Consider the following 13,635-nt stretch of genomic DNA (forward strand, 5'->3'; position numbering starts at 1 on the left):
TCTGGTAGCACAGTTAGCTAGTCTCTTTCTGTTATTAACCCAATATGGATCACAATGCCAACAATCATCAATGGGGTTCCCCGTTCTGCACGAACTCAGTAGTTCTTGAAATTTGTAAATAATCTCAAGTGTCTGGAACATATGCTAGCTATAAAAAAATGCTAGAACTTTGAAGTTTTATTAATTGAACTGACTTAAATATATTTTCTTTCATGAATTTATCTTATATTGAATCTATCTCAACAACGTCAATTATTAACTATCCAATGACATGACGATATGGCGAAAATAAATTTTGTCTATAATAGCTACGTGCCAAGTACAGATAAATGAATAATAGTATAGAACATATAGTAAATAAAATTTCAAGCAACAACATAAGAATGAATAGAACATATTATAATAAACTTTTTTGATTTAGCATTTCATATTAATGTACTAAATGGAGTAAGACATCACATTTCATTTCCATACCACCTTTAATAAATTATCTAAAGCATCTGAAACGCAACATGCTTACCATTCTAAAATCTCAGCTACAAGCTCCGGTTTCTTTTAGTAGTCTTGTATCTTTCTTGAGGAATGAAGAGATCAATGTATCCTTTATCTGGTCATATCTTTTGAGCTCCTTACAGGCTTATCATGAAACTTTTTTGTTGTTGCATCGATTTGTCTATCTTCTTCATGCTACCAATAGTTACATTTGTAATCTTTTCATGCACCTCTTTATTGTTTCTTCCCTTTGGTTTGAACATTACATCTAAAATAGTCAAAGGTCCCATTTTTTACTTCGAGTTTTTTGTTAAGCACCTTAATTTTATTTCTTACCTCTTCTACTCATCAAAATCCTTCCTAGTCCCAACATATATTAGCCAAAATTTCTCAACATGTGCCAACATTTTTTTAAATCTTAATTTCACTAATTCTATGACCATGTTAGATTTAGATATCTTTTAACTCCATGCTTTGTTGTTTTTCTCTTTCTCTAAGCTTCACAGTCTCTTTTTTCAAATGAATTTTTTCTATAGAGACTTCTAAGAGTGTTCTCTAGAATAAATGGATGCATCAACTGATGGCAATGGGAGAGGCCTTGAAGAAGATCCCAACTTATCCTTTAGCTACATATTTTCTTCTCTCAAGTATTAATTATTTACCTTGCACCATGTGTTTTACTTTATTAATTTTTCCACATGAGCTTTAGTAAAATTTGTTGCATTAATTATCAAGTTATCCGCATCCACTAGATTTGTGTCCTTAATTATTTGGACAAGAAGTTGTCCATAAATATTACTTGGATCATATATTGTTAGTGGCCTTTTTCCTATTTGGTATAATGCCCAAACAAATAGAGATTAATCATCAATATTAAATCTTGATCTAGTCTAAATTTAATAAGCAACATATGCATTTAGTTTGACCTAGATATTCCAATTGGATCTCAAATTATCAAATACTATGGCTGCATTAGTTATCCATCCAGGTAAAATTGAAACCCCTTCCTCTTGCAGCAATCTTCTTCTCTTATCAAGGTTGATGTCTTTCATCTCTTAATCCATCTTTTCCCTTAACTATTTAAATATTTGTGGATGTTGCTTTGACGTAATTTTCTTAACATGCAGCCTTGTTTGTCTTCCTTTCTCTCTTGGTCTCTTCTTGATTGGTAATGGTTAGAATTTGAAAACTTTATTCCTAGAAGAAACCCCAACACAACCTAACAATTTTCCTAGAAATGAAACTAATAGTAGCAGAAAATCTAAAGAAGACAGGCTAGAGTTTTTTTCTCAAAGGGTTTAGACTACAATTCTAGTCTAATAACCCCAAACTTAGTTCTATAGAAGTAATTTTAAAATTTATTTTGGATCTATTTTAGGTACTTAAATAGAAAGAAAACATAATACACAATATTGGGCTTGATAACCAACGACCCTATATTTATATCTCAATGCATTAATTGCAGTCCATTATAACTCCTTATACTTTGTATCTTCTATTTATCCTTCCCATAACTCTTCTCTCCTTATAACATGTATTAGGTTATGAATATTTATCTTGTAGCTACTTTAGCTCTTCAAAATTATATAATCGTTATTATAATCATATATAGCTATTTAGATTGTCCTATGGGTTATAAGTACATATCAAAGTTAGCTTGGATGTCATCCAAGACGTAAGTAAGGTGCATATAGGGGGTCTAGGTTAGTTATTATCATCATGTGAAGTAGTATGTTCTTGTTAAAGCCTGTTGGAGCTATCCAAATCCAAGTTGTTTTAGGTGGTTTTACTCTTATAAAGGAATATTGTTATAAAATATTTTCACCATAATTAATATTTTATTTTTTATATTTTAATTTCTTTAATCTCTTTATACTAGCATCCTCATAAATTACATCCAAACCTTTTATTTCACCTTGAAGCATAATTATCTTGGCCTTTGGTTATCATTGCATTATAGAATTAACACTCCCATCTAGTTGCTCAACTATAGAAGAATACCCAATCTCTCTCAAGATCATATTCTAGCTATATAATAAATTTCACATTATGTCAATCACAACTTGTATTATTTTATCTTTACCATAACTAAAAAATATACACTTTACTATTTTATATTACAATTTTGACCTCTTCTTTACGAGAACAGAAGTACATATGCATCCCAACCAAATACTAAAGGATATTTAATTGTGCTCTTTCTTCTTATCCAAACCACAATATTGGTTTCATCAATAATTGCTAATGAATGGGACCCACTGATTAAGTAACATGTAGTACTACTCACCTCTCCCTATTCTAAACTAGCCCCCACTAAACATACTTATCATCCTTTCCCTTAGGAAATTACTCATGTCCTCTATAGCTCTATTTTTTTATAAATTATTTGCCATTATTTATTTTCAACGGTTTGATCATTTTACTTGCCTCATTTTCTAAAAGATCCTTACACTCTTCAAATTTAATGAAGACCTTGGATTGATTCTTTATAAAATAGACCCACATCTTGATTGAGATATCATCAATTAAAGTAAAATAATACATGGTCTTTTCCAATGAAGCATGTCTACAAGACTTGACACATCACTATGAATAACATCAAAAATCACACTAGACTTATGTAACTTGAATAAAGTTGAACATTATTTTTTTTTAATAAATTTTATATTCACAATAGTTTGAATCAAGAAAATAATTAGTTAACTCTTATACAAGATTTACTAGTATATATTTTTTCATACTTAAATATTCTAACATAAATTCACATTCTTAGCCTATCTGAACCACAGCTTTCTATTTGCTCTCCTTTTTCAATACCTAAGATGCACTTAGCAACCCAAAATTTTCTATGTGGAATTTTAGTGAACATTGATATATTATATTTCTAGTCATCCATTTATTGTCACCAAATATCAGCATATAATTTATACATAAATTGGTAACAAGAAATTGATTACCATATAGTTAAAATATATAAAATGATATGGTTTGTAGCAAGTATAGATTCTGACTTCAAAAAGAATCAAACTTTTGGCACCACATTTTTTGAGATTGTTCGAGACCATATAGATATTTCTTCAATTTATACACAAATGAATCCTTACAATTTACCACATAGCGCTTGTTATTGTGAGTTTTTCATTTCCTTATATTAGGGGGTATTTATTTTTCTTACACATATTATTTAAGTTTGTTTAGGTTTATTAGGAATGGTTAATATGAAGGCATATGGCAAAATATATAAGCTAGATGTGTCACTCTCTCCCACAAATGGGTAACTGTGTCACACACCCTCTTTTTCCTTGTTGTGCCACCTCTTATAACCATGAATTTGTCCTTACCTGAGTAGGTTATGAGGTACTTGGGTTTCTCACCCTCTTTTAGCTTAATGTGCCACCTCTCATAACTTCTTCTCTATCTACACTTAAGGAATCTATGCCACATGTTTAAATGGCATTTATCAAGTAGGTAAAAGTTTCTGTCTTTTATGGTTCTTAGAAGTTAATGTAGCTATTGGTTATATACATCGTTATTTTTCTATGTATACAACACTCTTTTCTCACCTTCACTAATTGGTGATAGCTCAATGAGAGTATCAAGAGTATTCTCAAATTATATTGCATTATCTCTATTGTTCATTATATTTTATCTCTACTCTGAAATTTTGATCTTTGATCATCTGTTGAATGGATTTCCATGTGATATATAATTGACATAAAATCCTAATCTAATTCACATTTTTGGAAGAATTTAACATGGTATCAAAGCTGCAGGGGAGGAGGACGAAGGTGACCCAGATGGTGGGTAGGAAGTCGTGGGTTCCTTCACGAGCCCACTGCCGTCCCTTTTCCCCTTTCTCTGCTCTGTGCTTTGGTAGAGTGGTTGGTGGTTTCAAACCAGAAAGGGTGCTACGAGGGTTTCGGGGCAATGGTGTTTGCCTGCCATTCTTTGCCTGTCATCGGCCATAAATCATTTTTTCATTTGGTGGATTGTGGTGATGATGGCTCCCTACGGTGTTTCTAGGGTTCCCTAGAATGATGTGTCCCGAGACGAGCTCGAGGCTAGGGAAGCCCCTTTCTCTACTTGTTCTCTCCTCCTTGTTGAAGTTTTGGCTTCTAATGTTTTGGGACTTAGGGTTTTATGCTCCCTCAACCTTTGTTGAAGATTTGTTGAGGGGTTGTTCTCTCCAGCCCAGTCATGCTTTTGTTTGCAAATTCTGTTGGTACACCCTCTCTGTGTAGCCTGGGTTTTTCCCCAGCTTGCCTTATTTAGGTGGCCCTTCCTTATTTAGAGGCGAAGAAGGACGGTGTTGGAGACAACTTCTCTCCTATAGAGGTGGAGTTGAGTGCTGCCATGGAGGTTGGGTGGTGCTAGCGGATGGCTGGTGTTGTCCTCTTTCTAGACTACTGAGGTTCTAAAGGAGATCTTTCTCTTGGATCTTTCGGTTATGGGGGCCTGCAAAAACCCTTTGTTCCAGCTAAGCGAAATGGATTTTTTCTTAAGTTTTGGACTTTGTTCTCCAATTGGAAGTTGTTCTTGTTGCTGGGTTTGCCCTGGTGGTTACGAGTGCTACTGCTAAACCCATCTCTTCAAGTTGTAGGACCCTGCTTTTTCTTGAGGCAGACAATTTTCTGGTTGATGGATCCATGCTTTCAAACTCTCTTTTGTCTTCTCCTATAGATGTGGAGTTTTCGGTGTTGCTTGTTTGATTTGATGTTTTTATTTTAAGGCCTCTATTTTGATCCAAGGTGGTTGAGGGAGCCACTTCAAAACACCTTTTTATGTTTTTGGGAACCATTTCAAAACCTAAGTCTAAGGTTAAGGAAGCCTTTAAAAATCTCCTTGTTTCTTTTTAGCATGTTTTGTCTTTTATGTTTAATCTTGTTTGGCTGGAAGCTGATAGTTTTCAAGGGCCTAGTTTAGGAAGTGGTTGTTTTTGGTTATGGCCTAGGCTAGTTTTTTTGTGTCTGGAGTCTTTATCTCAGGTTAAGGGAGTCGTGAATATCCTTGTTGTTTAGCTAAGGGTGCTTGTTAACCCTCATCACTATTTCTTAAGGTTAAGGTTGTAGCCTTTTCGGTGTGGTAATTTTTTTTTGTCTTGATCATATCTTAAGTGTCTGGCTGGCTCTTTTTGCCTATGGCAGTGCTGGTGTTCGACTGGCTTTTGTCAGCTTAGCTGTGTTAGGGCTACTAGTTTTCATGGTTTGATTTATGGGGAAGCGTTGTTTTGTGGGTTCCAGATCTTGGTAAAATCTGAGGGTTTTGGGTCCCTTCAAACATTGTTGTAAGGGGTTTCGGGTCCCCTGAAAACCTGTTTTCGCACAATAAAAAACATGGTATCAAAGCTTGGTGTCTAGTATAGTTCATTTTATTATATGATTTTTTTGAGAGACTTTAGACTAATAGGTAGCTATATTTTTTACAAAATCTAGTAATAGGCTTTTAATACCCTACCCTAAAATCCTCGGATAAACAAAACAATTGTGAAACCTAATTTCAAAGAAAAGTATATTTATGGTAGACCAAAAAAGCAGTTTTGAGCACCTTGTCATGGTGAGTGAAAAAGCTGTTTGAAATGGTTATAGCAGTGGAACCCATGATGGCGTCGATCAATCCATCTGCGAAACTTGACAATGAACAGTGGTCAACCCAAATTGCGCTTGATCCAAAGATGGAAATCCCATCTCCATCACTCTTGGTTCTAAACCCATAATGTATCGGGGAGCTCCTAACATTTGTATTCCCGCAGGTTTACAGTCGTGGATATGAACTCCATGAATGATAATATTGGTCACATACTGAATTGTAATGCAAGCTCCATTTGCTATATGAACATTGGCACCTCTACCATCAATAGTCTTATAACTGTTCATGATAAGCTCCTCCTTGAGCTGAATAACCATATCTTTTTGGAAAATAATCCAGAGAGGTTCGGTTTGAATAACAGCGTGCCGCAGAGTGCCAGGTCGAGGATTGACCGGGTCATCGTCATTTGGATCTGTAACTATATAAAATCTGCCATTCTTACCTCCAATGGCGTTTTTGCCAAATCCGATGGCACAATCAGCCAGTCTCTTTCGGTTGTTAACCCAGTTAGGATCACAACGCCAACAGTCATCGATGGGGTTCCCCGTTTCGCACGAGCTCAGCTTTCTTTTCGAATTATTTAAACTCCTGCACAATAGTTCTTGAAGTAAATAATCTCAACTGTCTGTAATATATGCTAGCTATAAAAAAATGCTAGGACTTTGAAATTCTCTTAATTGAACTGACTTAAATATCTTTTCTGTAGTGAATTTTCTTTCATTGAATCTGTCTCAACGACGACAATTGTTAATTATCCAATGGCATGATGATATGGGTGATAGAAATTTGTTCTATAACTGCTGCATACCAACTACAGTTACAAGAATAGTATTATAGAAATTACAGTGAAGAAAACGTCGAGGAACAGCATAAGAATAAATAGAACATTTATAATAAACCTTGTCATTTAAGATTTCATACTAATGTACTAAATTCAATAAGATATTGGATTTCATTTCTATACTACCATAAATAAATTCTCTAAAATTTCTAAATCATCTGAAAGGCGAAATGGTTACCTTTCTACCATTTGAACTACAAGCTCCGGCTTCTCAACATGATATTTATCACTATTCTCAGCCTTAGTCATATTGAAGGGGGTTCTTATTGATTCCACCATTACTAACTTGATGAAAAAGACAGCAAGAAGAAGAAACAATGGCTGTAAGGCTTGTCTGCTCGCCATTTTGGATAGGAGAAAACCTGCAATGGTTGTATTACATGCTATGCCTTTGGGCTATCTTATATACAAAATCATCATGTGCAAAATCTGTAGAGAAGGGGAAATCTTGACCCCGACGTTTGAAAAATTGTTGTGTGCACGTTATCTCAGTGCGATTATTACGGTGGTAATACACATGACTATAGCGCTTGACTCATAAACAATAGTGAGTAATGATGTGATAGAGCATTCCTCCAACGTTTCTTAGAATGTTTACTCCGACGTTTTTCTGAATTGAGAGTTTTCTCCAAATCTATTTGAAAAACATAGATATAGAAACTTTCATGGATGTGGTGGACGCGGCATTTTATCCGTGTCTGCTTTCCATGGTGACTCCATTGAGTTATTCAGTAGTAACACTTCTTTGGGTTTCACATTAAAACATGAGAAACATTGGCAAAGGTGATATGGCCCACAAGTATATTTGTCTTCGGTTATAAATGACTTTCCTCTTCCGTAATTTGCACGGGGATGGGTGACCAAGTTTGGTATAAAATCCTCGCATGTTGTTCCCGCGCTCACATGGTTCCCGTGCTCTTCATTTTTTTTATCGTGGAAAAAATTAGAATTCCAAAGAATCTAACATATCGAAACTTAATAGATTGTAAATGTATATTTGTAGGATAAACTTCTTTATGTTAACGCAATAAAACATAATGAATGGATGATTACGTTAGAGAAAGATAGATCGAAGTGAAAATAATTGGAGTTTTAGTTGCTATGTGTGATGTCACGAGGATAATTAGGTATAATTGACATATTTATATATTAATTTAAGGTTATAAGTTTATAAAGATTGATTATTTCTAATTCTACATCATATCAATTTAATAATATGAACTTTTAAATAATATGTTGAATCCTTCTATGTTTTTAGTTTGGATGGCTAGCTCAACCTGAAATATATATTTAATCAAACCAAATATTCAACTTTTAAAAATAATAAAGACATATGATACTATTGGAACATTTTTGTGCATTAATTCAGCTTTTAATTCTATTGAATTGTATGACACACACAGCTTAATAGTGAGAAGGCTTTTGTAAGAAGTATGAATGGTGGACTAATTGTTATTTATTTTGATCTAATAAGATCATTCATTTCTAGAACTTCTAATTGTGTAGATCTTACTTATAAAAAGGAGCTGTGAATAATAGAAGGCTTTTTAATACTTATAGTTTTTTACTATTAGATGGAGTAATTAATTATGTGAGATTTATTTTTTTATCAAATAAAAATCATTTAAATAGCATCAACAAAAGTCCAAATAGTTCTATGTGATTGGATTTGTAAACCATTTTTAGAAGTGGACATCTCACTTTCCATGCCACATAAAATAATATTAAAGTTGAACATGAGTCCTTGTATCATAAATTCTATCGAAATTTTCTACCACCTCTTATTATTACAACATTTTTACACTAGATGACTTGTTATTAAATTATAAATACAAAAATAATAAACTATAAAAATGCCTCTTATATGTACTGACATGGAAAATATATATTAAATATTTGGTAAATTTGTTTATCTTACATGAAGCAAACCCAAATACAAGTGAAATTGCTTTGAATATATCAATGTCCATTCACATGATTTAGTAATGTGTCAATTTTGATATTTTTTAATGTTTTGAGACAATAATAATTTGAAACTATAAGGACCTCCATATTATTAAAATAATGATATAGCATAAAATAAGCATTATTCTAAAACATTTAAAATAACATGTTCAAATATATTAGAATGGAAACATGATGTCTAAGTAGAAAAGACATTGACAAGCCCTATCATAAGGAAACAATTTCCTTTACATAGCTTCCAAAGGTCAATTACAAAGAGTACAAAAATTAAGGTAACCCTAACAGGAACTCATGAGATACTATCTCCAACAAGCCTACATTGGGTGAGAGCATCATCGAAGAACTTATCTACCCAACCACAAATCTTTACACTCCCCTCAAACTCTTCTTGGCATGAAGAATACCTGGCCCAACGCAAAGATGCCGAGAAATCTTAAACATGATTTCTCTCTCTCTCTCTCTCTCTCTCTCTCTCTCTCTCTCTCTCTCTCTCTCTCTCTCTCTCTCTCTCTCTCTCTCTCTCTCTCTCTCTCTCTCTCTCTCTCTCTCTCTCTCTGTGCGCACACACACACACGCTAATATAACAATATTATGATACGGCAAAGAGTATGAGTTCTAAATGATCAAAAGTAGTAGCATGGTATAATATTAAAATTTGATAAAACATCTTTTTCCCAATGCATCTTTTTAAGTCATTTGTTGATAGATATATAGAGGGTGATACTCAATCCTTATATGGTTCTCCATGTTTAGCACCATCCATTTACACAAACAATAATTGAATTTACAAGTATACAAAGTAGTCATAGGAAAATAGGAGCATCTAACAAGTATTATCTTCTTGATAATTAAATTTAGCATAAAAATTGATTTCAAACACATTAGTACATAAGAATACCAATAACAAGATTTGTCTAAACATGATCTTGAGAGTATAAAACTCATACAGACAGATGTATAAGAGTACAAAAGAAAAGGTAACTATCAATCTATCTAATTAACCTGATATCATGCAAGACATATTAAATGCTAATTCATTATTAAATCTTCTAAATGATATACTTAAAAACTAATTCATGAGTTATTATATGATGCATAAATTCACTAACATTATATCATTAACATGTTATAAATTGATAAGAAATGATTATCATAAATAACCTAGTTTCATTCATTAAATCTAATTGGTTCAAATATTTTGACAACAGAATATATTTTCCATCTTAGAATAAACTTTCTACCTTAGATTTGATTATAATATTCAATATCATATTCATCTAATCACTCCTTTGATTAAAAAGTGTTATCATGATCAAACAATCAAAATATAAGATCAAATCCATTTAATATTTATATATATAGTCATAAACTTTAGAGATGGTTAACCATTTAATGATAAGGAACTATCATCTAGTCAAGAAACTATATGAACATGTCAACATGAGATTAATATGAAATTCCATCCTTATCCTTTACATTTAAAAAAACAAACTATGATATTATCATTAGAGTTTTCACTAAGTCAGAGTTCAATATTCAACAATCACAAAATAAAAAACAAAATTTATTATTTCTATATGGTAAGGGATAAGGGCTTACATCTTACCCTTGACCCAAGAGTCCATTTCTTTCATTACTATCCTTATTATCCTAGTTTATATATTAGTCTTGTGATTTTAAAAAGTCTTTCTATTTTTAATCTAAACAAAGTATTGTAGAGGCATTCAAATAATAACTTATTCATCTTAAGATATACAGAAAGAATATATTCAAGTTTAATATTGTTGACTAATGAATTTATTTCTATACGTTTAAAGCTATAACTTAATAAATTTTAAGCTTTAATAACATCTCTACAACTCTTACTTAAATTCTCTTAAGAACTACTTGCATTCTTATATTGATATATGCTACTCTATGCATTTATTAATATATAAATAAATATCTATTTTATTGATCTACTACTAATCTAATTATAAATAAATGGTAATAATCAATGGATGGATTTAGTCAAGCTAAGGATTACTGGCTATACTCTTGGGTTGACCTGAACAAATCCATGAGTAATAATATGCTAATGATTATAATTAAAGTGTGAGTTAGTGTATTCAATTACAATTCATTAATAGCTAAATTTTAATACAAAAATATCATTCAAAATTACTTCAAAGAATTATTACAAAGGAAAAGTATTTATGAAATTCAAAACTTATAAATCCAAATTTTTAAACTATCCAAAATAACCAATAAACTTTTACATTGTTAGACAATATAGGATAACTTGTTACTGCTACACGGGTTTGATTTTTGTCTTGAACAAAGATACATTATGAATAAAGGAAGATTGCACAAAGTGACATAAATAGAAGATCATTTCCAAGGAAATCTAGATAGTTCTTTTCAATGAAAATAAAAGAAATAGTGGTTATTGTTCTTAATAGAATGCATATATTATGTGCATTAATCACACATAGACACTAAGAGAATGGTAATCAGTAGACACCAATTCCAAATTAATTACCCTTGATAACTTCTCCAAACATCATAGAAACTGATAAGATAAGATAAGAGGACATCAACACAATATAATACTAGATTTATGTAGAAACTTAAGGGGAAAACCATGGTGAGAAAAGCTTCTTGGATCTAATATGCAAATCTAGCCTCATAAACTAAATAATAAACTTATAATATTTTGTATGCATCAACCCACAGGAGACACCAATCCCTGAGTCTAAGAAGTGAACACCAACTATAATCATGAGGCGCCAACCTTAAATACAATAATAGTACATGAAAGATATGATATGCAGATCTTCAAGAATGAAGCTTTAGGATCACCTTGATCTAATCAACTTTTGACAACCCTCTCAAAGTGCATGAGACCTTCAATTGATCTTGCCCACTTAACCTAAAATTTAGTTGACAACTTACACAACTTTTGCCATGGTTATTAGTTCTACTAGTAAGAATTACTCTTTAAATGAATCCAATTACACTTATACATCCCTACATTATATATAATCACAACTCATCTTATAACTTATTTACAACATTCACACATTTTCCACATGCATACTTTAGACCAAACATATAAAAGGCTTAAACCAAGATCCAACATGCTACTTCAAGAGTTGGATGATGCTATTCTTTACGAAAAAAAATTAGTTGGTCCTAGTACACTTTCACATGCTTCCTATAGTTGGTTCATAGTGCAATAATTTGACCCATTCATAAAAAAATTCATAATATATTGTGAAGTGATCTCTATGAGCATAATGTTGACCCTAACTTTTCATGTTATTGAATTCCACCTTTGCAACTTGAATAGACTTGTCTTTGTGTGTAGCCTTATTTATCTTCCAGCATACAAGCCTCAAAATATAACTATGGTAGAATGTGGTATAAAATAATGTGCTAGTGGATATAGTTTTTGAGGAGTGAACTTCATATACACATCACAAATACTTCCAAATCCTTCAACAATAAAAAATTGATTAAGATGATACTAGTGACATACTATATTGAATGATGTATTTAACATAACTTGACTCTATTTATCTAGATCAATAATTATTTGATATGACATAATATTAATTAAAATTATTGTAATTTTTGAAAACTGGATATTGAGGGTAACATAATGATAATTTATACAAAAACCTTAACTACCTCCTTTGACATTAATGAAAATATAAATTTCAACAATCTCCTCCTTTGTCATTGGTTCCAAACATGAAAAATGCTACTAATAAAATACTCCTTGTAATGGAAATTAGGGGCTCCCCTTGTGTAGAAAATTTGCTTCCATTGTAATTGGACTTTCATTCTTCTCAAGTTTGGCTTTGTGCTCTTGTAATTGGACTTTCATTCTCTCTCTCTCTCTCTCTCTCTCTCTCTCTCTCTCTCTCTCTCTCTCTCTCTCTCAATCCTTTCTTCCCCAAATGGTGTAGAATTTCGGCTTCCTTTCCTTCCACTTTGACATCAATGACAAATATCCACTTTGATTCTTGGTCTTCAAGGAAAAATTAATCCACTAATACCTTTTGTAATTTTTTTCACAATACCACCAAGACTACTTGCAGTGAGGAGTCAACACTCCTCCTCAACATATACTAACTTCCTCTTCATTTAAGAGGGGGGCGATACCACTACCAAATTCTAGCCAAGATATTAAATTGTCTCCTTTCGAAAAGGTTTTGTAATGATCTCTCCTTTGTTTCAACATATTCTATCTTCACTTGTTTCCTTGCAACCTTCTCTCTTAGATAGTGATACTTAATTGAGATATGGGTTTTTCCGTGAATGTGTTACCCAATCATTTGAAATGTTTATAGTACTTGTATTGTAACAAAGGATTGGCATGGGTTCTTCAAATTCAATCTCCATCTGCTACAATGTCTTTTTTTATCTATAAAACCTAAATGCAACAAGAAACTATTGCAATATATTTTGCTTCTACCATAGACTAAGATACAAAATCCTTATTTTAGCTCAACCATGATATAAGGCTATCACCAATAAAGAAAGCTATGCCACTTGTACTATTCTTTCTATGAAAGACCATTTGGGAGAAGAGAAGACATTACCTCATCAAGCACAAAATTTAAAGTAGTGCTTCAAATGTTCATCAACAGATTGCTCCATATGTGTAGAAAAGAACGTCATAAGACCATTCCTATAACTTCTTCCTCCATCTTTTGTTTACAATAGTGCTAAATGAATTAAAGTGCTCAACAACTTAATCCATA

At 32.3% G+C, this 13,635-nt stretch overlaps 1 protein-coding gene across 1 annotated transcript; it reads right to left on the reverse strand.

Annotated features, from left to right (window-relative positions):
• Positions 1-6,101: 6,101 nt before the first annotated feature.
• Positions 6,102-7,264, reverse strand: LOC131049432 (probable pectate lyase 20). The gene is made up of 2 exons (XM_059217677.1): positions 7,098-7,264; positions 6,102-6,666 (listed from the first exon to the last, which is right to left on the reverse strand). Exons 1-2 carry the CDS (start codon positions 7,262-7,264, stop codon positions 6,102-6,104), a joined length of 732 nt encoding a protein of 243 aa, XP_059073660.1.
• Positions 7,265-13,635: the final 6,371 nt, after the last annotated feature.

This window comes from Cryptomeria japonica, chromosome 3 (assembly GCF_030272615.1).
Source record: "Cryptomeria japonica chromosome 3, Sugi_1.0, whole genome shotgun sequence".
Lineage (NCBI taxonomy): Eukaryota > Viridiplantae > Streptophyta > Pinopsida > Cupressales > Cupressaceae > Cryptomeria > Cryptomeria japonica.